Genomic DNA, 27,051 nt, shown 5'->3' with positions numbered 1-27,051 from the left:
TACATCACTTAGGTGAATTATGCAACTCGCATTCGCTCGTTGCACAACATTCACCTGCGTGACGTAAAAACGCTCTTAGTACACTTGTAATGTAAATAGCTATAAATGGGTCTCATTACATCACCGAGTGAGTTTTTTTCAACTTTACATCACTCGAGAAGTAACGAAGTTATATACATCACGCTTGGGATAGGGAAGTTTAACATGGCGGGTTAGGTAAAATATATTTCAAGCTTCTATATCAGATTAAGACAGAGACATTCACCTGCATGATGTAAAAACGCTCTTACTACACTTGCAATCTAAATAGCTATTGTAATATTCAGTAGATTAAGACGAAGTTAAAAGGTTAGTAAAAGGTTAGTCAGTTTTGTTGGAAGAACAGAAATGCCTCAAGTTCAAATAAGAAATATTTATAACGGTAGGAAGAGACAATTAATAATAAAATATCTTATCTGTATGAGGAGAGTAGAATAGGCCTGCTCTAACAAATACTCATCCAGATACACATTTACTTGGTAAGATATATGCCAGTTCTGCTATGCAACTTACTTTAGAAGTGAAAAACATACGAAGCACATAGTGTTGTCTTGGTGGTAAAGTTAACTTGCTTAATGTCAGATCAAATTAATGCATACAAGAAATGTTTTACTTCTGACACTAACAGATCGAGATATTTCAAACATTTACGAAACCATAATAATGCCTTGACTGTGATAAATTCAAGTTAGATTATACCAAATCTTGGTGGACCTTATGTCTTTATTGCAAACTTTAGAATTACTCACTCTACCTCAATTGAAAAAAAAACGCAAATGGGTCGTTTAAGCAACTTTCAATGGTGTTGTTACTTTAGCCTATTCAAAGCAGATTATGGCTGTCCAGTTGGTAACCCAGAGTTTGTGGGTAAAAAATGGAGCACATGAAAGGGTTGATATCACCAAGGTATTACTTGATTAGATATTACTTATTATTGACAAGATATTACTTAAGGTATTACTTTTATTTTAAGAGTAATTGCATAACCAAAAAAAATCATACAATAACAAGTGCAATGACGAATACAGAAAATATGACGGAGTCAGCGTGGAACAATAATTCATATTTTATAAAGTTTATATATATGCTTAATGTGTGTACTACTACATAACATCATAACTTAAAGTTAATATTTGTTTTGCTGAGCAATTATAATAACGTTTGTACTGTAAATGTTTAGAAAATATCAGATTTTGTCGGGCTAAGATACATACAAATACATACAATTAACTCAACCTTGTCCCAGCAAGCGTGCTGAGTTGCCGTTTGTCACTTTAATGGTGTGTGCCTTGCTTTCTGTGTTTATTCATATTTAGGAGACGACGAATTATAATCACAATTTCACACTAACCCACATTTCTGTACCAGCCTAGTTTGAGTGCACGTAGAAGAAGTGACATGTTATGTGTGTCATACTGATCAATTCTGATTGTTTATAATAATACGCTAAGATAAGAACACCTCCACCCAGCCTGCACATAGTACACAGTAGTATAGTGCCCTGTCTTTTTGGTTTGTTAACCAATTATGACATAGTTTGTTTTATAATACGATACAAACAGAGTTATATTATTGTGTTTGTTAAAAATATATTTGTTTGTAATAATATTTGTTTTGATAAAATCCCAAAATTACAGTATAACTGAAAAATAGAGATCCAAAAAATGTAGACTGTTACACTGGTGGCGTAATGGCAGTGATTAACATGGAAACGTGAAACCACTCCTCGAGCTAATTACTTGGGTTGGGTAAGTAACTGTCTGAATTACCACCTCTTAATGTATCTACAAGACATTAATATACATCCTTCTATATGCTAAACTCTTTATTTGTCCACAAAATGGACGGATAACACAGTTTATATTCTGAGTTTTTGGCAGAAACTTTCCAATTGCTAAAACTACGATCTTAGATTCAAATTAATATATTCATGTTTCATAAAGCTTGTAAATTTCTTTCCTTTGCTGTTTAGATTATCTTTACTGTATTTTACAAGGTTGGATTATGCTATTTGTTTTGAAGGATTGCGTTATTTAAGTCGTAACATATTGATAAACTGGCCGGTTATAAATCTTGAGACAAGAGATCCGGTGAGAAGTCTCAAGGGAAATCTCCAAATCCAATAACCGCTTTCAATCATCTCATCCCTCGCCACCAGGTATTGTTAGTGTCTTGTCTTGGCTACTTAACTGAGGGCTGTCCCAAATTGGCCTCATTATGGTAATTGGTTCACGAATGATTAATTGTTTGTAGTATTTGGTTTAGTTAATACTTCATTTAACATACATTTAGGAGACTCACAACTTATATGTAATAGTATATTACGTTACTAGTCTTAAAAATAAGTGTTTAATGGACGAGTGTGGTCGTTCCCGTGCGAGACAAAGTCGAGTACAGGATTACCATACGATTTACCAATACCATGTGTCTGGTAAACACATTTTGGACGAGTTACGTACGATAGTTACGCCATACTACTAAATCTTTATATATGACTACCAATTGAATGACTAAAAATCACTAGTCGTAATCTTAGCATAAAGTTGGCATAAAAAAAAAATACTTTTGAAAAAAGTACAGAAAACTTTTTTCCTGGCTTTGTGTTGTTTTGCTTTGCACTTTATTAGGAGGATCGCCAGGCTTGGGGTTGCACCCTCCATGGCTTTTACGATAATTAATCCTCAGCTCTCCAAAATAAAAGTTTTTGAAAGGCCTGTTTCGAATTGAAACAAAGCTTGGTTAAGTTTCTTTTCTAATATATCCACAATTTTGTTCCTTTTAATTTAATATAATTAATTGTAATATATCTGTTGGATGACTCAGGCTGATAATCTCGGTCCCCGTGGAATAACTATAAGTAGGTGTAGTGATATCAATAGGCATTGGCCCAGCCATACCAGTTGTCAACTAGTGTAAGGAAAATCTTTAAAGTTGTAATAGATATTTTGGGTAGCAAAAACAATCAAAAGGATATATGAAAACTATTTTCATAAGAGTCTAAATATTACCATATTAACAAGACCAACTAGACTTATATGAAGATTATTCGAAGTATAAGAAACATATTCCCAAGCGAGTTTAGTATGATTCAATTTGGAAGAGCATGCATTTAACATACTGACTAGTAAACAGTTAAAGGAGTTTACATTTGTAAATTTATAGTAGATATATCATAAGCTATCGAAAACTAGTTTCAACGACATGGTTGCTTTGATAGCCCGTAACGGCAAATTGACGAATAATTATGTACCTGTAGTGTAACTGTCAACACATATCACATCTGCATGCATTGGTCTATCAACAGTTTCACGATATAGAGTCTAGCTTTTGGCCATGCGGCAATGACGAATGGTTTTGTACTCTATAGTGTCATTGTCAATGAACATTGTGTGTGTGTGTTCAGATCACAAAGCAGTTCACACAGTACATAGTCCTCCTGTGAGGATGACAGATAGTTGTGTACTCTACAGTGTCATCGTCAATGAACATTCAATTTGTGTGCTCGAGTCAACCGTTCACACCGTATACAGTCCAGCTTGTGGGGATGACGTATGGTTGTGTACTCTACAGTGTCATCGTCAATGAACATTCAATTTGTGTGCTCGAGTCAACCGTTCACACCGTATACAGTCCAGCTTGTGGGGATGACAGATAGTTGTGTACTCTACAGTGTCATCGTCAATGAACATTCAATTTGTGTGCTCGAGTCAACCGTTCACACCGTATACAGTCCAGCTTGTTGAGATGACGTATGGTTGTGTACTCTACAGTGTCATCGTCAATGAACATTCAATTTGTGTGCTCGAGTCAACCGTTCACACCGTATACAGTCCAGCTTGTGGGGATGACGTATGGTTGTGTACTCTACAGTGTCATCGTCAATGAACATTCAATTTGTGTGCTCGAGTCAACCGTTCACACCGTATACAGTCCAGCTTGTGGGGATGACAGATAGTTGTGTACTCTACAGTGTCATCGTCAATGAACATTCAATTTGTGTGCTCGAGTCAACCGTTCACACCGTATACAGTCCAGCTTGTGGGGATGACAGATAGTTGTGTACTCTACAATGCCATCGTCAATGAACATTCAATTTGTGTGCTTGAGCCAGTCAACGGTTCACACCGTATACAGTCCAGCTTGTGGGGATGACGTATGGTTGTGTACTCTACAGTGTCATCGTCAATGAACATTCAATTTGTGTGCTCGAGTCAACCGTTCACACCGTATACAGTCCAGCTTGTGGAGATGACGTATGGTTGTGTACTCTACAATGCCATCGTCAATGAACATTCAATTTGTGTGCTTGAGTCAGTCAACGGTTCACACCGTATACAGTCCAGCTTGTGGGGATGACGTATGGTTGTGTACTCTACAGTGTCATCGTCAATGAACATTCAATTTGTGTGCTTGAGTCAGTCAACGGTTCACACCGTATACAGTCCAGCTTGTGGGGATGACGTATGGTTGTGTACTCTACAGTGTCATCGTCAATGAACATTCAATTTGTGTGCTCGAGTCACAGTTCACACCGTATACAGTCCAGCTTGTGGGGATGACATATGGCTGTGTACTCTACAGTGTCATCGTCAATGAACACTCAATTTGTGTGCTTGAGTCAGTCAACGGTTCACACCGTATACAGTCCAGCTTGTGGGGATGACGTATGGTTGTGTACTCTACAGTGTCATCGTCAATGAACATTCAATTTGTGTGCTTGAGTCAGTCAACAGTTCACACCGTATACAGTCCAGCTTGTGGGGATGACATATGGCTGTGTACTCTACAGTGTCATCATCAATGAGAACCACACCTGTGTGTTCAGGTCACTTAAATGTTCACACAGTAGTACAGCTTTGGGGTGGCAAATGCCACATCGCCGGACATCGCTCTGTTATCAGATACTCAGTTTACCAAAGCAATCTCGATCATTACGCGCCAAGTTTTAAAGAACCACTACACTGCAATCGAATGAATACATTATTAATAACAACATAACATGTTGACATAACGTATACTTTGAATATTCGTTTTCGTAGTGTATGTAGGCTATGCATTTATGATTTATGTATCTTATGGACTCTATATGATTACTAATATTAATACAATTGTATTTACCTTAATATTTGGTTAAAACATTGATCATATTTCTTTTCATTGGTTCCTCATTTCAATCAATTTTCTGATGTAACCACAACATTCCTTACTGATAATAAAGTATGGCTGATAGCGAATTTCCCGTATAGGAAATAAAATATTACCGTAGTGCTCATGATAAGACCTGGACCCGGGACCAACCAAATTCACATATATATATACAGTATATGAATATCATTGTTTACTATAACCATGGGTAAAAAATTACCTGCTGCAAGAAAAGTGCAGAATAAGCGAATTACCATTCTTCTGGACGGAGTTTTATTCAAATAACTATATTTTTTTACATGTCAGATGTATTCCCTACATGAAAAATAAGGTAAAACAGGTACTAAAGCTCGCTGGAAAAACAATGTCGAAAAAAACATTAATTACATCGTATCGAATATTTAAATTTACCAAATGTTATCAAAATTCATCTGTAAATAAACAGCAACCTACAGTTTACTTTTCTACAGAAGATTAACGCGGGAATTCAAAATGTACAGTTGTTTGTTATGTTCTCTGTTAATTTTTCTCCGTAAATATCAATCGTACAAAGCGCTTTAATAAACAGCACTGTTTGTTTGCTTAAGCTCTATAGGATGGATTAGTAATTGGTAATACATGGGTACAAGTATGTTTAAATTGCTTATAAACCTTATGATCCATAAAACCCCATCCCCATTGTCCGATATTGCCGGTTCACGAAAGATCAAGGTTATGCAATCTTACGGGTCGCCGTCTATGTGTCACCCCGACAACCCATCACCTCGGTATTTTGGGCACAGACGACAACGTGTCACCTCGTAAAAATATAACGATGCCGTCTAGGTGTCACCTCGTCTAGTTGTCACCTCTTCTCTGGAGGTGATTGTTTGTCGTGTGTAGAGACGACTGCCTGTCACCTCGCACGCTTGCGTCAACGTGTCACCCCGACTACCCGTCACCTACTTAGGCCCAGGTGACGATCTGTCGTTGCCGTTTACGACAAACAGTCACCTCGTACACTCGCGACAACGTGTCACCCCGACTACCTGCCACCCCGCTCCATCTGTTTACGTTTTCTTATAACGCATAATAGGATTTCTCCACTTGGTTTATCGGCGCTACCATGCTTGAAAACAAATAATTGTATATGTTACAATAAATAATAAGCAAATAATAAAATACATTATAAATTATGCATGTTTAATCTTCACTAACTAGATGATACACGCAGGCTCCACCCGGGTAATAAAACTAAAAAATCTAACAAATTAATAAAATAATACTAAAATATAGGTAGTTAGAACCAAATAACATTAGGTTGGTTCTGTATACTGCAACAAGTAGAAGAAAAAAAATATTTGCAATCTAAATGCAGTTAGGACATTTTCCAATGTAGGAGATTTTATAAAAAGTTCAGTGACACTGTTACATAAATTTTAGTTTAAGCCAACATTGCGTGCTCTCAGCTTAAATAGAAGTCAGTCATTGTGCCTGAGGAAATAAAAACAACCTTTTGCGATTAAAATTTTTCATGTTAGTACCAAATATAAACTTAGTTCCAGATCATAACAGATGTTACATTTGAGACTAAATTTTTAAGACGCCGTTAGACATTTGACCAATTAATTGAACATACATTGAAATAGCTCATAGTGTATTTGGATGAATTAATAATTATTATCCACTAGGCCTTCTATGGCCATGAGAGAAATTTGTTTCTTGCATTCAAACACAAAAATGAACTAGTTAAATAAAAAAATAAAAAAATACAAGATATGTCAGAAAAAAATACGTTTCATGCTAAATTAAAATTAAGTTCCTTTACTTTAGCTTACTACAATCATTAAATTCAAATATATATTTAATTTTTACTATCCATGTAATTCAACAGATTAAAACTATTATTCAATTAAAAATTAAACCTGATATTCCAAAATATAAGCTTTCAAACAGCACTGAAAAAAACGTATCTTACATATTGAACACATAACTCTTGGGAAGTTCAAGAATAGACTTTTAAATGTTAAAGGATGTATTTACCTGACTTAAGTAAAAGGTATTCTTGTTAATACAAATATACAAACTTTGAGTTTTTTTTACTTATCAAAATCGAAAATTTTGACTGTAGTTACTGCAGTTTTAAATAACGCCTTTATAACAACGGTACTTGACAATTGCTAGATTTGGAGCAACAGGTACATAGTACTCAATTATTTTATGAATGCTAATATTATAAATTCAATATTTCTCAAGTAAGCATATCGTCTAAAAAAACACAATACCGACTAATATACTATTATTTAAAAAAGCTGTATGTCTTACCATGTAAACACTTCAAATTTGTTCGCATTAAAACACGTCGTTCTGTTCTTTAAAACCCCGAACTAACAAACCAATCCATATTGCTAATAAAACGGGTTAATTAAAAAAATATATATAACTGTTAACTGTTTGACTGTTATTTAACTGTTAATCACTGTTTACTATTAACTGTTATAAGAGTCGACGTATAAGAGCTCCGCTCCGCTAAAAATCTGGGTTTTCTAATTTTTGTCCCTCAAGACACAAAATTTCCCAAATTGCCTATAGACCTCTTTAGAGAGCTTAAAACACAAAAAATCAGTATATCTAAGTATTTTTGTACAATTATTAGTTATTGTACAGAGAAAATTTATAAAAATATGATCTGAAATTTCCTATGTTATTCTTATGCCAAAAACTCAGAATATAAACTGTGTTATCCGTCCATTTTGTGGACAAATAAAGAGTTTAGCATATAGAAGGATGTATAAATGTCTTGTAGATAAATTAAGAGGTGGTAATTCAGACAGTTACTTACCCAACCCAAGTAATTAGCTCGAGGAGTGGTTTCACGTTTCCATGTTAATCACTGCCATTACGCCACCAGTGTAACAGTCAACATTTTTTGGATCTCTATTTTTCAGTTATACTGTAATTTTGGGATTTTATCAAAACAAATATTATTACAAACAAATATATTTTTAACAAACACAATAATATTACTCAGTTTGTATCGTATTATAAAACAAATTATGTCATCATAAGTTAACAAACCAAAAAGACAGGGCACTATAATACTGTGTAATATGTGCAGGATGGGTGGAGGTGTTCTTATCTTAGCGTATTATTATAAACAATCAGAATTGATCAGTATGACACACATAACATGTCGCTTCTTCTACGTGCACTCAAACTAGGCTGGTACAGAAATGTGGGTTAGTGTGAAATTGTGATTATAATTCGTCTCCTAAATATGAATAAACACAGAAAGCAAGGCACACACCATTAAAGTGACAAACGGCAACTCGGCACGCTTGCTGGGACAAGGTTGAGTTAATTGTATGTATTTGTATGTATCTTAGCCCGACGAAATCTGATATTTTCTAAACATTTACAGTACGAACGTTATTGTAATTGCTCAGCAAAACAAATATTAACTTTAAGTTATGATGTTATGTAGTAGTACACACATTAAGCATCTATATAAACTTTATAAAATATGAATTATTGTTCCACGCTGACTCCGTCATATTTTCTATATTCGTCATATTGTACTTGTTATTGTATGATTTTTTTTGGTTATGTAATTACTCTTAAAATAAAAGTCATACCTTAATTGGCTTCATAGTTTATTAATTTAAATAAAAGTTCTTAATTTACTCTCAGTGGTACGTTATGGTGACTTATTAAAATTTTTACTGCACAGTAGTAAATTTTATTTTAATAAATTTTTAGTGTAGTTTTCTGGAAAATAGCGTTTCTTTTATGTTTTGGAAAAAAATTGAACCTAGAATTAAATTCTTTCAAGCGTTGTGATACCTGATTTAATTATTAGTGGCTTCTCAGAATGTTTACAGCACCCTAAGAAAGTATGTCAGTAAATATGATCAAACATTTCATTAGTTAATGGGCAGCAGTTACATAGATGTAAGTACCAACCCACTCATCCACAAACAAGTGCCACATTGTAGGCATTAGTGCATTAAACAAATTGAGACATGCCATAGGCTAGTGCCATTCCGCTCCGGATAACTTATTTTTAGTGGCAATTTTTAAATTCCAGTTACGGATTAAGTCTACAATCTACAATATACACTGCCTGACATCACAAGAATTGTAAAAATGTGCAATTTATATTTATATGCATATGATTGTCAATAAAATTTTCCCTACGATAAAAGGTTTCACGTAAAAGCTTTTGGTGACATTAATAATGAGCTAAATGCTTTACCTGTCTATTCAAAGAGCCATGAACTGAAACTGAACAAAGACAAATGTTCAGTTCTCGAAATTGTGCCACAGAAAATTATTAAGCTAAATCAAGCAAGGTATGGTCAGTTGAGATAGTTGAGATAAAAGGGAAAGCCATTAATATATGCGAGAAATATAAAACGGTTAGAGTGATTCTTGATAAAGACTTGACGTTATCTGACCATGTAACCTCGTGTGTCAGCTCATGGGTCGGCTGTGAGGGTATGGATTGGGATTTTACCTGAGAATGTTAAAATAAAACCAGTAAGGGCCTTATTAATGTTACTATTTGATTTTTCCCTTCCTGCTTATGGAAACAGCTTTAACAAAAGTGAGCTCAATTAAATTAAACGCATCATGTGTATTGCCTTCCGGATTACTTGATGAATTGTATACAAGAGGGTGTACGTCTAGACCTACACCCTGTACCCGCCGCCGTGTTGTAAATTAGTTGTGTGGCCATGCATTTTATCGTTTTTTGTTTGTGTACGTGTTATGTGTTACGTGTTTTTCAAGACTCATGACGACCTCCTAGGAGCAATTTTACGTTCAGCTTGACAATTATGCCATAGACATCGAAACTGGTCGCACTAATGACGACTTAAGGATTACTTGGACAAAATCAAGGTAACCTAACCTACAGTAATGTATACAATAAATTAAACGTCTACAAAACGCCTTACTTATACATATTTATAATTGCACGAGAAGAGATCACATAACTTTTTAGAGAAACGCTGCACATATTTTGCCAATTAAAAAGGATTGTTTACACCTATCCTGCAGCCTGATACGAAAAGATAACAACTCCAGCTTGAGTACCCGTGTGAGAAACCTCTCTCTTGTCGAGATGGCTCTACTCGCAGCACGTGGCAGAACAAGTTGTTGCACTTTCGTAGAGTCAGGATTTAAGTGGGGAGGCTGATATTACTCATACTTTACAGCCCTGCCATGTATATTGTATAAAGCTCTCCATAATCAAGTATAAAGGGAAAGTTTAAAAAAAATAAATATTTATGCTTTTGACAAAATCAATGTTAAATTTCATGCATATCTGACCATATTTACTATTGGTATAAGGTACATTAATAATAGAGAATTCATTATTAAATATATAAAAAAACCACAATAACTGGTATAATTTCAACCGTGGATTCTTTGAATATAAATAAATAACGACTAATGGTGAAAAGAAAATTTTGATAAATAAATAATAAACGAAAATCTATTTACCAAGCAAACGTCTTTTAGAAACAATTCTGATCCTCAAAGCACATCTTATCATTCATATTTTAAGCTATACGTAAAACACACTACAAAATATAAACAGGTAGATCTATAACCCTAAAGTAGAATTATTGTTGTTCAGTATAGTACGAGAAGAGTAAATAGTATTTTGAGTTATTTGTTACCTAAATAACTTCTTACGTACTTTTGTGTGAACTATTTCAAAATATTTATAGATATTTTTACTTACCTCTCAACCATTTTACGAGTCGGTGCTACTCGTATCATTTGGAAATCGTATAATAGCTGCTACATCTATTTAAAGATATCCAATATGTAAAAGTGTACTCTAAAACTTGTTGTAGTTTAATGACAGAATTTGTGTACTAGTCATACTAATAAACTATTTCCACTGTAGACACTTAAACAAGATGGTACATATTAGATATAAAAATAATACAAAATATATGAACACAACTCTTGATACATGTTTATTTCTTAATAATAAATGTAAACATTGAATTATTTACAATATGAAATTATTCCAGTCATATGATCAATATTAAATAAAAGATAGATTATTTGGAATATATAACAATTCCTCCCTACTTATTTAAGAGAATGTTCATTTACAAGTTCATCCTTTTAATTGGTTTTCTTATTCTCAATGAGCGGCGAATTTTAGGGACAGGAACATCTGGTTGTGAGTTTGCATTGGACACTTCAGCGTCTTGTTGTGTACTTGGCTCTTCGGCCTCTTGTCGGCTGCTTGTACGATGGATTGTACTTGACGCTTCATTGTTATGTATAGGGCTTTTTTCCTCAATATTAGGCATAGTGCTTGCTGTAGGACCCGATGTTTCAGTGTCTATAGTTCCTTCCCAGCTTGGGGTGTTACTTGAGACATTTCCTGTATCTTGTGACTTTTCTGAATTGCTTATTGATTTCCTTAACATACCGTACCTTGTATTTCCCATGAATATCGGTTGTATTGAACAATTTTGATTGGTATTTTGGAATATTAAAGTTCGATTAGTTTGCTTTGGTGGTACTTTGGCTTTTGGGTCGCATCGGTTGTTTGAACTTTCTTGTCTTGTTTGTGTCAATGAGCTAGGTAGAGGGCTTTTGTAATGAGTAGAATCTTTTGGCACTTGACAAGCTCGAAGTTGATTGAAGTGGCGTTTTATTACATACCCATCATCAATTTCTATGAGATAGTGAAGTCGTCCCAGTCTTTCCACCACAGTTCCAAATTTCCACAGAATGGATCCTGCGTAATTTCTTGATTGTACTCTCTCCCAAATATTGTAATGTTTGTTAAATATTGGTTGTTGAGCCTCATTTTTGTCATCTTCGCCAGGCCTTAAGAGATCTAGCTTGGTTCTCAAGTTCCTGCCAAACATTAATTGTGCTGGGGATGCACCAGTACTCAGTGGTGTAGCTCGGTACCGAAATAATAGTGCACATAGTTTTTCATGTAAAGTGCCCTGTTCAAACTGCATGCACCTCAGTTTTGTCTTGAGTGTTTGGCAAAATCTTTCCGCTTGACCATTTGTAGAGGGGTTTCCTGGTGCAATGAATCGTTGTCTTATTCCTTGGCGTTTACAGAATGCTTGAAACTCTGCAGATTTAAAAATTGTGGCATTGTCACTGACCAATATTTCTGGTAGGCCATGGTAGTAGGGTAAAAATGAGAGAGCTAGCACCACCGTGTTATTAAACGGCTGAGAGAACTGGCACGGGGAGAACGTACATGGGTGAGAGAGCTGGCACGGTGAGAGAGCTGGCACACGGTGTCGAAAGTTTCCGTCGGCGTGTCGGGGTGGACGGTTGAGAGAGCTGGCACCGCGGAGGCTGGCACACGGGAAAGGTGTCGGTGGTGTGTCGTGGTGGACGGACGAGAGAGCTGACACCGTGGAGGGTACAGGTGTGACAAGATGTATTATAAATATTTAAATTAACATTTTGATTTTTAAGGTGGTGATGATTAACTCGCAAACGCTTGTCGCTTTTGTCAATTAGTGTTGAGTGTAGATAGTTTTCCAAATGCGTGGAGTAAATAGAGTGTTTAATTGTTAGCCTGATGTAAGGAATAATGGATAAATAATATGTTTATATAGATTAATTTAAATTTTTGGTTGAAAACATTTTAAAGATATAAAGTATAACGTTTATAAATCTAAAGTTTTTTATCAATAATATTTTTATTTTTTTCCTACCTGAACATTAGGTTGAGGGAACACTGCCTTCAAGATAATGTAGAGGTCTTCAAGACTCTCCAGGCCTGATCCCTCGACGATGGAAACGTCCCAGGTGGAGGGTGTGGTCAGCGCGTTGGAGGAAGACATGATGATAATGATTTTGTGTGCGCGAATTATATATCTATATATATACTGATAAGATATGACGTCTTTGACCTTAACCTCCACACGTGGTATTTACGTTATCAGTCGGAAGTCATTAAACACACACGCTGCAACGCTGCACTTTGTAATGGTTACGCAAATTATTATGTTTTGATAAACTAATGCTGCATCCATGATAATCCCTATCAAGAGTTTTTGCACGCCACGATAAGCCTTGCATCATCAAGGATAATTATCAGCTCAGCGCTAAATATTTATTTAAATATACAAACAGTAGTTTTATGATATAAATGAATTTCAGATATAAATGTACAAATATCCTTATTAAACAAATTGTTTTCATGGTAAACAACGTCATCGTTAAATGACATGCCATAAAAGCGCTTTTAAGTCCACCATAAGTGTTTTTAAATTAATTTATTAAGATATTATTATTTATCCATTATTTCTTACATAAGGCTAACAATTTAACATTCTATTTACTCCACACATTTGGAAAACTATCTACACTCAACACTAAATGGCAGAAGCGAGAAGCGTTTGTCAGTCAAACGTTACCACCTTAAAAATCGAGTTTTAAATAAAAATATTTATAATACATCTTGTCGTACGCCCGACATCAGGTAACAAACACCCTTCCAAACCGACACACCTCCGACACCTTTCCCGTGTGCCAGCCTCCGCGGTGCCAGCTCTCTCAACCGTCCACCCCGACACGCCGACGGAAACTTTCGACACCGTGTGCCAGCTCTCTCACCGTGCCAGCTCTCTCACCCATGTACGTTCTCCCCGTGCCAGTTCTCTCAGCCGTTTAATAACACGGTGGTGCTAGCTCTCTCATTTTTACCCTACTCATGGTGACTGAATATTTCTCTGAGGTAATGAATAGTACTGGCAGTTGTTGGCGCACTTTTTATCGGATATATTTCTGGCCACTTTGACCTGGCATCTACAACAATCAAGAAGTTGTGATTCAGAAAAGGTCCTGCGTAATCCATGTGGACTCGCTGCCAATTGCGTTTTGGTATTTCCCAAACATGGGTAGGAGCCTTCTCTGGATTTTTCTTATTCTCACAACATGCCTTACAACTTGCCACCATACTCTCAATATCTGTATCAATGTTTTTCCAGTAACCGTAGTTTCTTGCCAGACTCTTCATCCGCACTATTCCTACGTGTGTTGAGTGTAATTCTTGGAGGATTTTAGGTTGTAGCTTTTTTGGAATGATAACACGATTTCCTCTAAAAATAATTCCGTCTTGAAGTGATATTTCTGGGTCAGCGACTTCTCCGTTTAGGAGCTTTTCCTTTAAGCGAGAGAGTTCTTCGTCAAGTGATGTTTCTTTTTCTATGTCTTTAGCCATGATTGTATCGGTTGTTATGCAGTGTATTGTCTCTCTTCGAACAGTGTAATCTTCGTCAACCACATTTATATTCTCTTCTTTTATGGGTAAGGGATGTCTTGAGAGGTAATCTGCATTACAGTGGTCGTTTGATTTTTTGTGTACAATCTCATAATCAAATCCTGAAAGAAAATGAGCATATCTAAGCATCCTGGATGAAGTCAACAATGGTAGTTTCTTGTCTGGATGAAATATGGTCATCAGTGGTTTGTTGTCAATGGCAAGAGTAAACTTCCTTCCGTATATGTAATCGAACATTTTTTACATCCCCAATATACAGCAGTTGCTTCTCTGTCCAATTGGCTATAGTTGCGCTCTGCAGCAGTGAGGGATCTGCTGGCAAATACAATAGGTCTCTCTTCATTATTTGGCATTTTATGAGACAGCACAGCTGATAAGCCAACAGGGCTAGCATCTGTAGCAAGTATCACGGGGAAGTCTGGGTTGTATGGAGTAAGGACTGTGTCACTTGCTATCTCTTCTTTAACACAAGTAAAAGCTTTTTCACATTCCTGGGACCAGTGAAAACGTTTTTCTTTCCTTAGAAGCTGATGTAAGGGATTTAGCAGTGTAGATGCATCTTTGATGAACTTTGAATAGTACTGTACTAGTCCAAGGAATTGACGCACTCCTGTGATATTTGTTGGACGGGGAGCATCCTGGATTGCCCTCACCTTTTCTGGTGATTTCTGGATACCGTCTTTGCTGATGATATGACCCAGATACTGCACCTTTCTCTCAAAAAACTTGCATTTTTCAACATTCACATGTAGATTGTGTTGTTCCAATTTTTCTAAGACCTTTATGAGCCTGGATTTGCATTCTTCAAAAGTGCAGCCTTGTACAACAATATCATCAAAATAAGCCACTGTCCCTTCAAGATTTTGTACGACTTGGTCAATAAATTTATGAAATTCATTTGGGGCAGTCTTAATTCCGAAAAACAGTCTTTTTGCTAGATATGTACCCTTATGTGTAGTAATTGTCTGGACTTTAGAACTTTCAGAGTCCACTGAAAGATGTAAATAAGCCTTGTAAATGTCTAAAGTGCAAAAATAGTTTCCATTTCTCATTTTGTTAAGGATATCCTCTATTCTTGGTATTGGATAACGACTGTCATGTAGTTGTTGGTTCACAGTTACCTTGTAATCCGCGCAAATACGGACCGCTCCATTTGCTTTTGGAATCACAACAATCGGTGTTCCCCACTCAGATTGATCCACTTTCTCTATTACGTCTTCTTTTTCAAGTTTATCTAGTTCATTCTCAACAGCTTCTCGAAGAGCATGAGGTACTGGTCTGGGTTTTAAGTACACAGGTCTTGAATTATCCTTTAGTTTTAAAGAGCATGTAAAGTTGGGTGTTTTACCAATGCATTGTTCAAAAACGCTTGAAAATCTTTGCTTGATAGATTTGACAACAGTGTTGGTATCAACCTCTGGTTTCTTCATATTGACAAGATTAATATTGTGCAAGTTAATTTTCAATTTTCGAATCCAATCCCTTCCAAGAATAGCGTTTTTAGGTAGATTTACAATGTATAGATCCTCTCTGAAAGATCTCCCTTCGTAAGATATGCTTAGGGTACAGACCCCGATTGGTTTGAAAATTTGTCCAGTATAAGATCGAAAAAGAGCACTTGTTTTGCAAACTGGAACATGTAAGTCTAGTTTCTTGAAGTCATCATTATTTATTATGCTAACACGACTTCCGGAATCACACTCAAAACGTTGCTGTTTACCATTTAGAGATACGTTAATCATCATTCTGTCATCTCCTTCGTCATTCTTCAATACATTTATGATCCGTTGAACGTCGTATTCATATTCAGAATCAATTTCATCAACTCTTTTTACATTTTTCTCTGAAGACTGTAATTCCTGTATTCGTTCGCTATGCAAACCTTTTCTATGTGTCCATCTTTATGACAATACCTGCAATTTAGTTCATCTATTAATCGGCAATTTTGTGTTTCGTGGTTATTCCTTCCACAGTGCAAACAGACATCTAAAAGTCCCAGTCTTTGTAGCCTTTTGTTTTTCCTGTCTTTCTTTTTGCTTGAGTCATTAGAGAAATGGTTTTTGGTTGAGAAACTTTTATTCTTAGGGCCGATATTGTTCTTTGTTGTTTTACTTATTTTGTGAATGTCATTCTGGTTATTACTAGTATATAAAATCTGGTTGTCAAGTTTTGATGCCTCTATAGCCAAGGCGATTTCTAAGGCTTTGTCAAATGATATTTCCCCCAGTTGTAAGAGTTTTTCTCTGATGTCCGAGTCATATAAGCCTCTGATGAATTGAGCCCTGAGCATGAGGTTTATAACTGATTTTGTACATTTTCCTTCTTTACACCCAGATTTGAAATCTGCTGAACAAGCCAGTTGTTTGAGGACTGTGACATAATTTGTGATTGATTGATTTCCATCTTGTAAACGGGATAAGAATTTGTGCTGTTCTGTAAGTATGTTCTTCTTTGGGCTTAGGTGCTCATTTAGTAATATCAGTAATTCTTGATATGTTTTTGAGTCTGGTTTGTCTGGAGATGTTAGACTACAGATCAGATTGTAGTGCTTAGCACCTAAGCAATTGATTAAAAATAAACCTTTCAATTGTTCAGTCTCTGAGTCATTGTCTGTCAATCCTTTTATTTTAAAAAATATTTCTAAACGCTGAGTGTAGCTTTCAAACGTTTCCTTACTTTCATCATAAGCATCAAACATCAAGGCATTGCTCTGAAGTAGTTCCTTGGTACTATGTTTTGATCTAGGCTGTTCTGTCTGTTGACTTGTATGTTGTGTCATTAATGTCATAAAACTGTTCAAAGTAGATACAAGGTCTTGTATTTCAGTCATTTTCTTCCTCGTCGCCAAATTATTAGATATAAAAATAATACAAAATATATGAACACAACTCTTGATACATGTTTATTTCTTAATAATAAATGTAAACATTGAATTATTTACAATATGAAATTATTCCAGTCATATGATCAATATTAAATAAAAGATAGATTATTTGGAATATATAACAGTACATTTGGTATAAATATCCATGTTATTTCCAAACTAAAATTATAGTCTCGGTAATCTTTACGCAAAATTACATTTATATGATTTTATAAACATTCGTTAAAAGAGAGAACTCTATACGCAGTGCGATATAGATTTACTTAAACATCATGCCTTTTTGTACTACGTTTAGTAATTATTGAAGAAAGTACACATTGTTTGCTTGTATATTTGACTATACCTTTTTAGGACGCAATATTATTTTTAAGAAAACATGTATTTGGAATGTATCAAATCTGGAAACCTTAAACTAAGTTTTATACACTCGAGCCCAAAGAATGTTTGCCTACTAGGAGAGAATACCATCTGGCTTTCAAACTTGTTTCTACGTTATACATGTGACTATCACTGAAAGAGTGCGAATATGTTCAGTTTGTAAATACTGAATCACACGGTTTTATGCCCTAAAATTTTCAGTAGTAACTAACTTTTTCTTTATTATAAAATGTAACCGAAAAGTATAGTTTTTAAATTTTGTCAATAGTAAATTGTGATCGATACGCATAAAACCATAAATAAAAGGAGTTCTTTTAATCTATGAAAAAACTCAAACTTGTAAGAAATAATGAATCTCATTAAGTCTGGCTTTGGAATACCACGTGATTTACGATAATACTGGTTAGAAATAATTTTATTAGTATTTAAGTGTAATCTTTACGAAGTACAAAAACAATACTTAATTTTCTATTATAATATGACGTTTATATTGTTTACAAAGGTATTGTAGATAGATTTTTACAGAGGCATAGCACTAGCAGAACCTCGAGTTGGGTCGTAATAAAAACTGTGAACCGTAAATCTCTCGGTTGGAGCGCGAGCCTAATATGTTCGGCTGTTAATCATTTGTGAGAATGCGCATTGTTGTTAGAAAACTCGTTAATTGATTATTCACTGGCAGTTTTGAGGAAATTAGGATATTTTATCTTAGGCCTGTTATCAATATAGATTGGTTACTTCATAAATGAAAAGAAATAACATTAAACTCATACCATTTACAATGAAAGGTAATTATAACTAGTTGCACGAGTTATAAATATGTAATGCTACTAAGGATTTCTGTAAAACGTAACCGTCATGGATTTCAAAAAGTTTACAGTTACTTTTACTTGAGAATGGTCCCAAAAACACGTAAGTAATAATTTAAGTAATTAAGTAATAATTTAAATATACGGTTTATTGCGTAGACTATTAAACATTTGTTGACGCTCCTGTATTGAAATGGTTGGTGTTGTTAGTTCACCATTTCAGTGTGTTTCAATCAACAACATTCAAACGGTGACAGAATTATTCTTTTTTTTATAAATAGACACCTATTTATAAAACACTTATAAACTAGATATAACACTTATTACAGACGGTTGTATGATACCAAGGTGCAAGCAAATCGATTGAGATGAGCCTCAAAGCAAGAACGTAAACTGGCGCAACAATTGTCGATAACATATTTTAGGACGTCCATTTGTCGACGATCATCATAATCAAGGTAATGTGTTTAGTTATTGAAGTTTAGTGCGCTTATTAAGCCATGTGTCCAAGCAGGGGATTTAATTGAATTTGTTTACAATGTTTTAAATAATAACATTTTCGATGGAGAATATATAGGTTTGCACCTACATTATTTTTAAACATGTGTAACTTTCTCCTCATACACATAATGCGTTATATGGAGAAAGTATTTTCCTCATAAAATAATTATTATAGGTACTCCTACAGTTTACTCATGTTTTGGCTTGTTGACAAGCTAATAGGAGAAAGTATTTACTAGATTACTGATACCATTTTCTCTATAATTTTTATATACTTATACATTTGTTTTTTGTTTTAATTAGTTCTTTAATAGTTTTTGGTCAAATCAGTATTTAAAATTTTTATGGAGAGAACTTCATCATGAAGATAGCATAAACAATTTCTTAAGGTGTTTTACAAACACTATATCCATGACAATGTTACGATACACAACAACCGTAAAGCTGCTTCGCTTATCTACGACCGATATCGATTGGCTTGCCACTGAAAAATATAATTGGTGGTCTAGTTTTTGCATAAAAAAGATCATTATGATACCATTCTGTAGTCAAACACTAGCTAAACTTTATCCCACATTTAAAACAGTAAAACAAACTAAATCCTTTATTTTTGTGCTGAATTGCCTGATAAAGTTCACCAATACATATTAAGTTTGGAAGCAATTTCATGGTCATGTAAGCACACTACAAAGTCTACCTCAAAAAAGTAATTTTCTTCTAATGGAAATCTAGATTTAATGATGTTTGGTGTGCGTTTCCTTAACCAAACGCCTAACTTATCTTAAATCTGCACTCAAAATGTAGGCTTAGTAATAAATAAAACTATGACTGACATCAAGAAAATAAGTAATTAAAATAGCCTGGGATCTAACAAAGTAGCAATTACCTTTTTTTAAAGCAGAAAGCATTATCGCAATTTGTTTGTTGAGGAGAAATCGCAGGATAAGATTATGACATAATAATTTTGAACAATTACGAATTTCGTATCAGGTATTTTCGGTTGACAGTTTAAACTTCCCATGTCACCACATTACATAACTCATGGGCATGTAAATGTACTTTTCTATTCTCAAAGAGAAATCTTTTTCACCACTCTGTATTTGGGACATTTCAAAGGTCGTTTTTTGCCAATCTATAAAAAACATTTGACTTTTTCTGTCCTAAACAATACTTTTCCTGTTCTAAATATTCATAAAAAATGAAATTTCTGTGAAGCTCAACAGGAGCGTTAACGTATGTATTACGAGGAATGAAATATTATTCAAAAATACTTTTACAACCAGCTATTTTTAAAACCAAGTTATGGAAACTTTAAAGAGAGTTTCTAGGCTGTGAAATCAAATTTGATTATTTAAAACCAAAAAGTCTTGTTCGAATGTTTAATCGGCTTCACCTCACATGTGAACCACTATTCCGGGACTAGATTTGAAATATGCTATTTGAAGCATTAGTGTTTCTAAGGGCGTATTATTAGTCACTATAAAGCCTGATTAGTTTAGTTGGTTTATGTTAGGTATAGATTAGGGGGTATAGTACTAATATTAGCTCTGAAAAGGTTAGTTTCACTGTCAAACAAAATTTAACTAAATATAGTGATTGTTTCCCAATCCCGTGGACCAAGATTTCTTTAAGAGTAATCATCTACCTTACACGTTCGATTAGAGGTGTCCATCAGTCAATGATTAGTTATAGTCCCTTTGTATTTTCTTCACTTAATGCCATTAATCCGAATGTTTTTTTGTACCAGATAAAAATTTACTGTTTCGAATTTAAAAATTAAAATTTAAAATTAAAATTAAAATTTTGCGTACTTTTGCAACAAATAACTCCATGGTCTAGGCCTATATAGTATTTAGTAATTTAGTACTATTTAAGTATGCAAAATATAAGCAGAGTACTAAAGGTTTGATAGAAAAAGCGTACCTTTGCAAAATAAATGCATCTCCTGATAGCAGAAACAAGCCAGAAATATATTTTACATACAAATAGACGGATTTAGTGATTTTCCAGTCCTTAAGAGTGTTGTGTCTAATCTTCTCTTTATCTATTCTAAGCTCCGGTGCAGAGCTTAACTTCTACACAAATACTGCTCTATTTTAATTCCTTTACATACAGAATAATACATAAGATAGTCACTGGAGTTTGTTTGTACTGTGACTACCTAAATAATGCAATAAATAAATAGAATGCTTTACTTCAGAATTTTAAAGCTGCATTAAAACTGAGCCCTCTAAATTGCTGCAGGTTACGGTTACACTGATTGGACTTGTAGTAGCTTTTGAAAATGTGTTGCACTGTGAACATAAAAAACAACACAAAGTTTGACAATGCACAATATTCTGGTTTGAAAACATCTCGTTAAATAATATATGCTTTGACTATTTGAGAGCTCTCGTCCTACATAAACACAATACATGTAAACAGCTAATTTAATTCCTGTTAATTTAAAAGCAAATAGTTATAAGCATTTTGATATTTGTACTAGGATGAATTTTGTGATTTAATACGAAAAATTCTTATAAACAACGCATTCACAAAAAGTTGTTACATAAGAAGATAGAAGCAGCCCAGTAACAAGTCGGAGGGCCGATCAGTTATTGCAAATAATTGTATGTTACTAATAATCTTTTAGGTAAACTATAGGTAAACAATATACCTATATAACTCCGTTTCTATATACCTATTCTCGTTTCTATATACCTATATAACCAATATAACTATGGGTAAACTATAGGTAAACAATAACTATAACTACAAACTACTATTACAAAATCCCTCGACACAAATTCTTGGAAATTCTTTGGCTCAGTATTTTATTTAGATTTTTCTACAAGCAACAATTTATTTGTTTGGTCCTACTACAAAATCTTTTGTAAAATTATTTATACTAAAAATGCTAGTAGGCCTACAGCTAATTTAACCATTTAAAAGAAGTAATTGTCATAAACAACAGTAATATTACTATGATTACTTAAAAGTACAAAAGGTATTACGTAGCTGGAAATAGAGCTAAAAACCTTAAATATGCAAATGGTTTTATAACATTAACGTATCATGTTTTAATTGAATCTCTAAAGATACAGGACCTGGGCTGAGTAAGAGGTTCATCGCAGCAACAGCTACTCAGCTCAGCAGCGCCGTTATGCCTCGTTTACGCGGACTTCGTTTACGAGGAAACTACACTCTAGTGGCCGAGATAACCCTCGCAGAGTTCCTAATTAACTGTAAAAACATGTATTAACTCCAATGGTATGTCATTACTTTGAGGTAAGTAAAATAAGCTTTTTTAAAATTGAATTAACAGTGAATGCCAGTTTACTACTGTGTTTCAACTAGAAAAGGTAATTTTACAAGTTAAATTTTTAAACGCATGTTTCCGCTTAATACTATTGTGTTGGTAAAAAGGAACTCTTATCTCATTGAAAGATTTAAACAATTAAAAGTTAAAAACGTTTAGAGCAGAGTACGGCCTAGATGTTGTCAAAGAGTTGTGGTAAGATGATTTAGTTATATGTTCGAATATTGTTAAGGTGTTAATTCTTGCAAGTAATGTTGACTTAACTTGAATATGTTATCTTACCAATAACCACTAATGTAACGTTTGCTTTAATTATTTTCGGTAAATATGGTATTTTGCTTTTGTCTATAGAATACCTTCGTCGATGTTGCGATTCGTGGATTTTGTACATCGATATGATGAGAGTCAAAGTCAAAGTCAAAGTCAAATCATTTATTGCCGCAACACATTTACAATGTATGACAACGTCAAAAATAGGTACTTCACAACAAATTATTTACAAATCAAATACATCAGTCCATTGATTTACAATTATCAATTAATTCATTCAAAGAATATACACTAAGCTGCAACAAAATACATTTTAACTGTTTCTTAAGACATACAGGTTCTAAACTTTTAAGGCGAGGTGGTAACATATTGAACAGTCTTATTCCTAACTCAAAAGAACTAACAACTGTGCTTTGATAATTACATTGGTTTATCCTAAAATTATTAATATTTCTTGTGTGATGACTGTGAACAGTTTTGTTTGTAGGAATAACGTTTGAGTTTAACTTAACATACATAATACTTTCAAGAACAAGCATTGAAGTGACAGTAAGAACTTTAAATTTTTTAAACAGAGGTTTGCAATGTTCACGGTGATGTGCTCCTGCCATAACTCTCATTGCTCTTTTTTGTAGTTTTAACAATTTTTTTACATTAGTATCAGTTCCCCAAACAAAAATACCATACAACAAATGGCAGTGTACAAAAGCAAAATATACTGATATCAATACATCTACAGTAACAATCTATATATATAATACGCTAAGCCGATTTTTGTAAACAGAACTCCTCCCACATTTTTGGACCGATTTTGATGATTAAAATGTCAAAACAATTGCCCTGATCTGTAGTTTTGCAAAGTGTGTTTCGTTTTTTGATATCTTTATTAGTTTGGGCAGGATCTTCCATCAAAGTTGGGTTTTCTTCAATAAGATTAACATGGGGGAATCTAAATGTTTAATTGGAAACTTCGTCTCCACTAATTTGAGAGAACGGCTGGGCGTAGAAACTTGGTAAAGGTTTCCAAAGAAAGGTCTTGGTCTGTAGATGAGTTATCAAAAGATAAACGAAGTAAATTAGCTGAGGGCTCTGCCTCAGAAGCCTTTAAAGATCCCTCGACAGCTTTGTTTACATTTTGGCCATATAATACTTTTTAATGAAAAAGCTGTTAATTTTTAAATTGTGTTTTAAACAACGCACATTTATTGGGAGTAACTGAGTTGTCCAGAAGAAGTATTTGCAATGTTATTTTCTGATTTTAAAATTGATTTTCTTCTGTATTATGTAATATTTTGCAATGTATAACGTTTCATTACGAAATCAGAGGAAATTCCTTTTATCACAGAACTCTTACAATAATTTCTTATCGAACTATCTAATATCTGTTGTACGGGTTGTTGTCTGCCTTTTTCACCACTTTTGCCTATATTTGATCATATTATTCTACAGATCATCATAGGTTCATGAGATTATTGTCATACATGTTTTCAATCATTGGAAAAATAGTCGAATATGTAATACAATACAAAATAATACAAGTGCAGAAGGGCACGTTGTCCATTTGAGCCGTGTCCAGATTATGTTAAATTAATAGTAGTTTACAGCAACTGGATAAAACTTTTTACAATATTTATGTAGAAATATGTCCACGATTTAGAAAGTAATTAAGCTATAAATCTGCAATTTACTACAGACTTTTCAGAAAGGTTGCTATAAAGTATTCATTCATCATAGTGAACACATAATATATATATGTATACAAATAAGAATTTGAACTCTTAGAGAGCCTTTTAATGTTATTAGAATAACGAAATGGGTTTTACATGTTTACTAGCGCTACTCAGCAACAAAAACCATTTAATTTTTCTCTAAAATATATATTCTTAAAGTGCACTGAGCAGCAGCCTAAAAAATACTATGTAACTTACCCATATAGTTACAAAATGCCTGAACTCGCATTGTAACATTTATAATTCGGCGTATATTTCTCCAGCAGATTATTTATCTGCAGAAGAAGTTTATTGTGCTCTTATCATGTCTAATAACATCCAAAGACAGAAACCTTGCCTAAAATGGTACCTATCTAGAGAAATTATTTGCATCCTATATTACGGACCGCGGCCCACTGGTTTGTTAACATGATTGAAAATAACACATTTCGGCTTTAAAAAAGGCATTAAGAGTAAATACTATTTAAGCAGCTACTTAAAGTACATTCCACTTAACCTAACTTTCCGTAGATGAATTAGCGTAAGCCTTGAGAGTAACCGTCGATTTCGACGGGTTTCACCTAGTACATTTTAATTTTCTCAACAAAAATATGGCTTTGGAAACCCTCTTGCAGACAAAATCTATGTATTCCATTCCATTTTATATTTGACTGAACAAAAATACCTAAAAATTTTACACTATCAATATTTCTATTAGCACTGTGACTAAATTCTAAGCTTTGCGTTTTATTTGTATTCAAACACAACATGTTAGCAGCTGTCCATTCGTCCACAACAGAATTACATTTTGAAACTAGTCTTTTTAATTCAATAGAATCTTTACAAACTATCTAAACTGCCAAGTCATCTGCATACATATAAGGAAATAAGCAATTATCATTTACAATATTTGGTAAGTCGTTAATGTAAATTATAAACATTGTAGGGCCTAATATAGAACCCTGTGGAACACCTGTATTTACAGGCAGAAAGGAAGAGTAACTACCATTACAAAAAACTGCTTGAAATCTATTTGACAAGTAAGAGCTAACCAAATCTAAAGAATGTTGATCAAACCCATAAAACTTAAGCTTATCTAATAATATCCTATGAGAGATAGTGTCAAAGGCCTTATACATGTCATAAAAATTTCCCATGACACTGTACCTTGAGTCAACGCTATATATACATTGCTTCATAAAGTCAACAACTGCAGTACCTGTGCTCCTGTTTTGTCTGAAGCCATATTGATTTCTTGAAAAAAGATCATTACCTTCAAAGTATTCAATTATCTGACTATTTATCAATGATTCAAACACCTTGGAAATTACTGGAAGAATCGACACAGGGCGATAATTGTTATAATCAGACTTATCTCCCTTTTTGTATACTGGAACAATCTTTGAGATCTTCAAACATTGAGGAAAAACACAATTATCAATACACATATTTATCAAGTATGTCAGCACTTCAACAATAAAAGGTGCAGCTAGTTTCAATATTTTAGAATTAAGACAATAAACATCAAGACTTACACTATTACTTAGTTTGAAAATAGTTTGATACACCTGTTCAACAGTGACATGTTTGATCTTAAAGCTAGGGGCAGTATCTAATTGTAATTTGTCCAGAAAATATTTTACATCCTTATTAGATTTAGGTACACTGTGTACAATAGATTTTACAGTCTCAATAAAAGTAACATTGAAAACATCAGGTTTGAGTGAGAGTAAAGATATATTTGCTGAAGGCAACTCATTTTTGTTCCTATTTTCATTAACTATCGACCAAATTGCTTTTGGTTTACTCTTTGCACACAGAACTCGGTTACAGTTGTAGGCTAACTTTGCCTGGTTTGTCTCAAATTTATACTTTGATTTTAACTTCTGATATGAAGTTCGATATGTTACGTCACCAGTAGAAATGTATTGGTTATACATATATATACATTGCTCTTTAAGATTTAACAAACGATCATTGTACCATCTAGGCCTAAAATGTTTTTTATTCTTAACATTACTTACAAACACAGTAGGAAAAGCTATATTTACAATACCTAAGAATGTATCCATGAAACATTGGACCTTGCCATTCAATGACATGTCATTATATACAAAAAGCCAGTTTACCTTACGTAGCAAGGAGATGAAATAGCTAACATTCAAGTCAGGAATAGGTCTAACTTATGTCTTGCTGGGTTTAATTTTCATGGGATTACTAGCTTTAGGCCTATCTGTTTCCAAAAATAGGCTACTTTCCATTACTACAGCGTTGTGATCAGAGACCATCATTATTTCAACCCAAGATCTTTGCCTTTCTATGTGTACAGAAGTCGCAATATTATCAATACATGTACCTTTACCTGTGCCTTTTAGACTGGGCCTGGTAACCTCATTAACAACATGCTTTAAGTTAAAAGTTGAAAGCAAATCAACAAGTGTTGATGCCTTCCCACTATTTAATAAGACATCTACATTTAGATCATAGCCTAATACAACAGCAGCATTTGATTTATTTTTATTATATAGCACAGATAGAACATTGTACAACCTTTCAATAAATAAGTCAAAGTTGTGATCAGCAGGAACACGGTACAGTTCAAGAAAGATAACATTATAGTTCTTTATGTATACAGCTGCAACTTCACATACTTGCGGGATTGAAAGTTCAACCAGGTGAGACAACTCCTCATATTCAAGATGAGACTTGAGAAAAATAGCTGTACCACCTCTATTACCCAGTGATCT

At 34.1% G+C, this 27,051-nt stretch overlaps 2 protein-coding genes across 2 annotated transcripts; both read right to left on the bottom strand.

Moving 5' to 3' along the window:
• Positions 1–11,294: 11,294 nt before the first annotated feature.
• On the bottom strand, positions 11,295–13,013 carry LOC128998719 (uncharacterized protein K02A2.6-like). The gene is made up of 3 exons (XM_054425027.1): positions 12,885–13,013; positions 11,860–12,398; positions 11,295–11,550 (listed from the first exon to the last, which is right to left on the bottom strand). Exons 1-3 carry the CDS (start codon positions 13,011–13,013, stop codon positions 11,295–11,297), a joined length of 924 nt encoding a protein of 307 aa, XP_054281002.1.
• An 866-nt stretch (positions 13,014–13,879) lies between these two features.
• LOC128998718 (uncharacterized protein K02A2.6-like) lies at positions 13,880–15,885 on the bottom strand. Its single transcript, XM_054425011.1, has 2 exons — positions 14,700–15,885; positions 13,880–14,505 (listed from the first exon to the last, which is right to left on the bottom strand). The coding sequence occupies exons 1-2, from the start codon at positions 15,883–15,885 to the stop codon at positions 13,880–13,882; spliced, it is 1,812 nt and encodes a 603-aa protein (XP_054280986.1).
• Positions 15,886–27,051: the final 11,166 nt, after the last annotated feature.

Source organism: Macrosteles quadrilineatus, unplaced genomic scaffold, assembly GCF_028750875.1.
Source record: "Macrosteles quadrilineatus isolate MER2022 unplaced genomic scaffold, UCM_ALF_1.0 Scaffold_1__1_contigs__length_201487025, whole genome shotgun sequence".
NCBI classification, from domain to species: Eukaryota; Metazoa; Arthropoda; class Insecta; order Hemiptera; family Cicadellidae; genus Macrosteles; species Macrosteles quadrilineatus.
The sequence above is the reverse complement of the archived record's forward strand: the minus strand, read 5'-3'. Positions and strand labels throughout refer to the sequence as shown.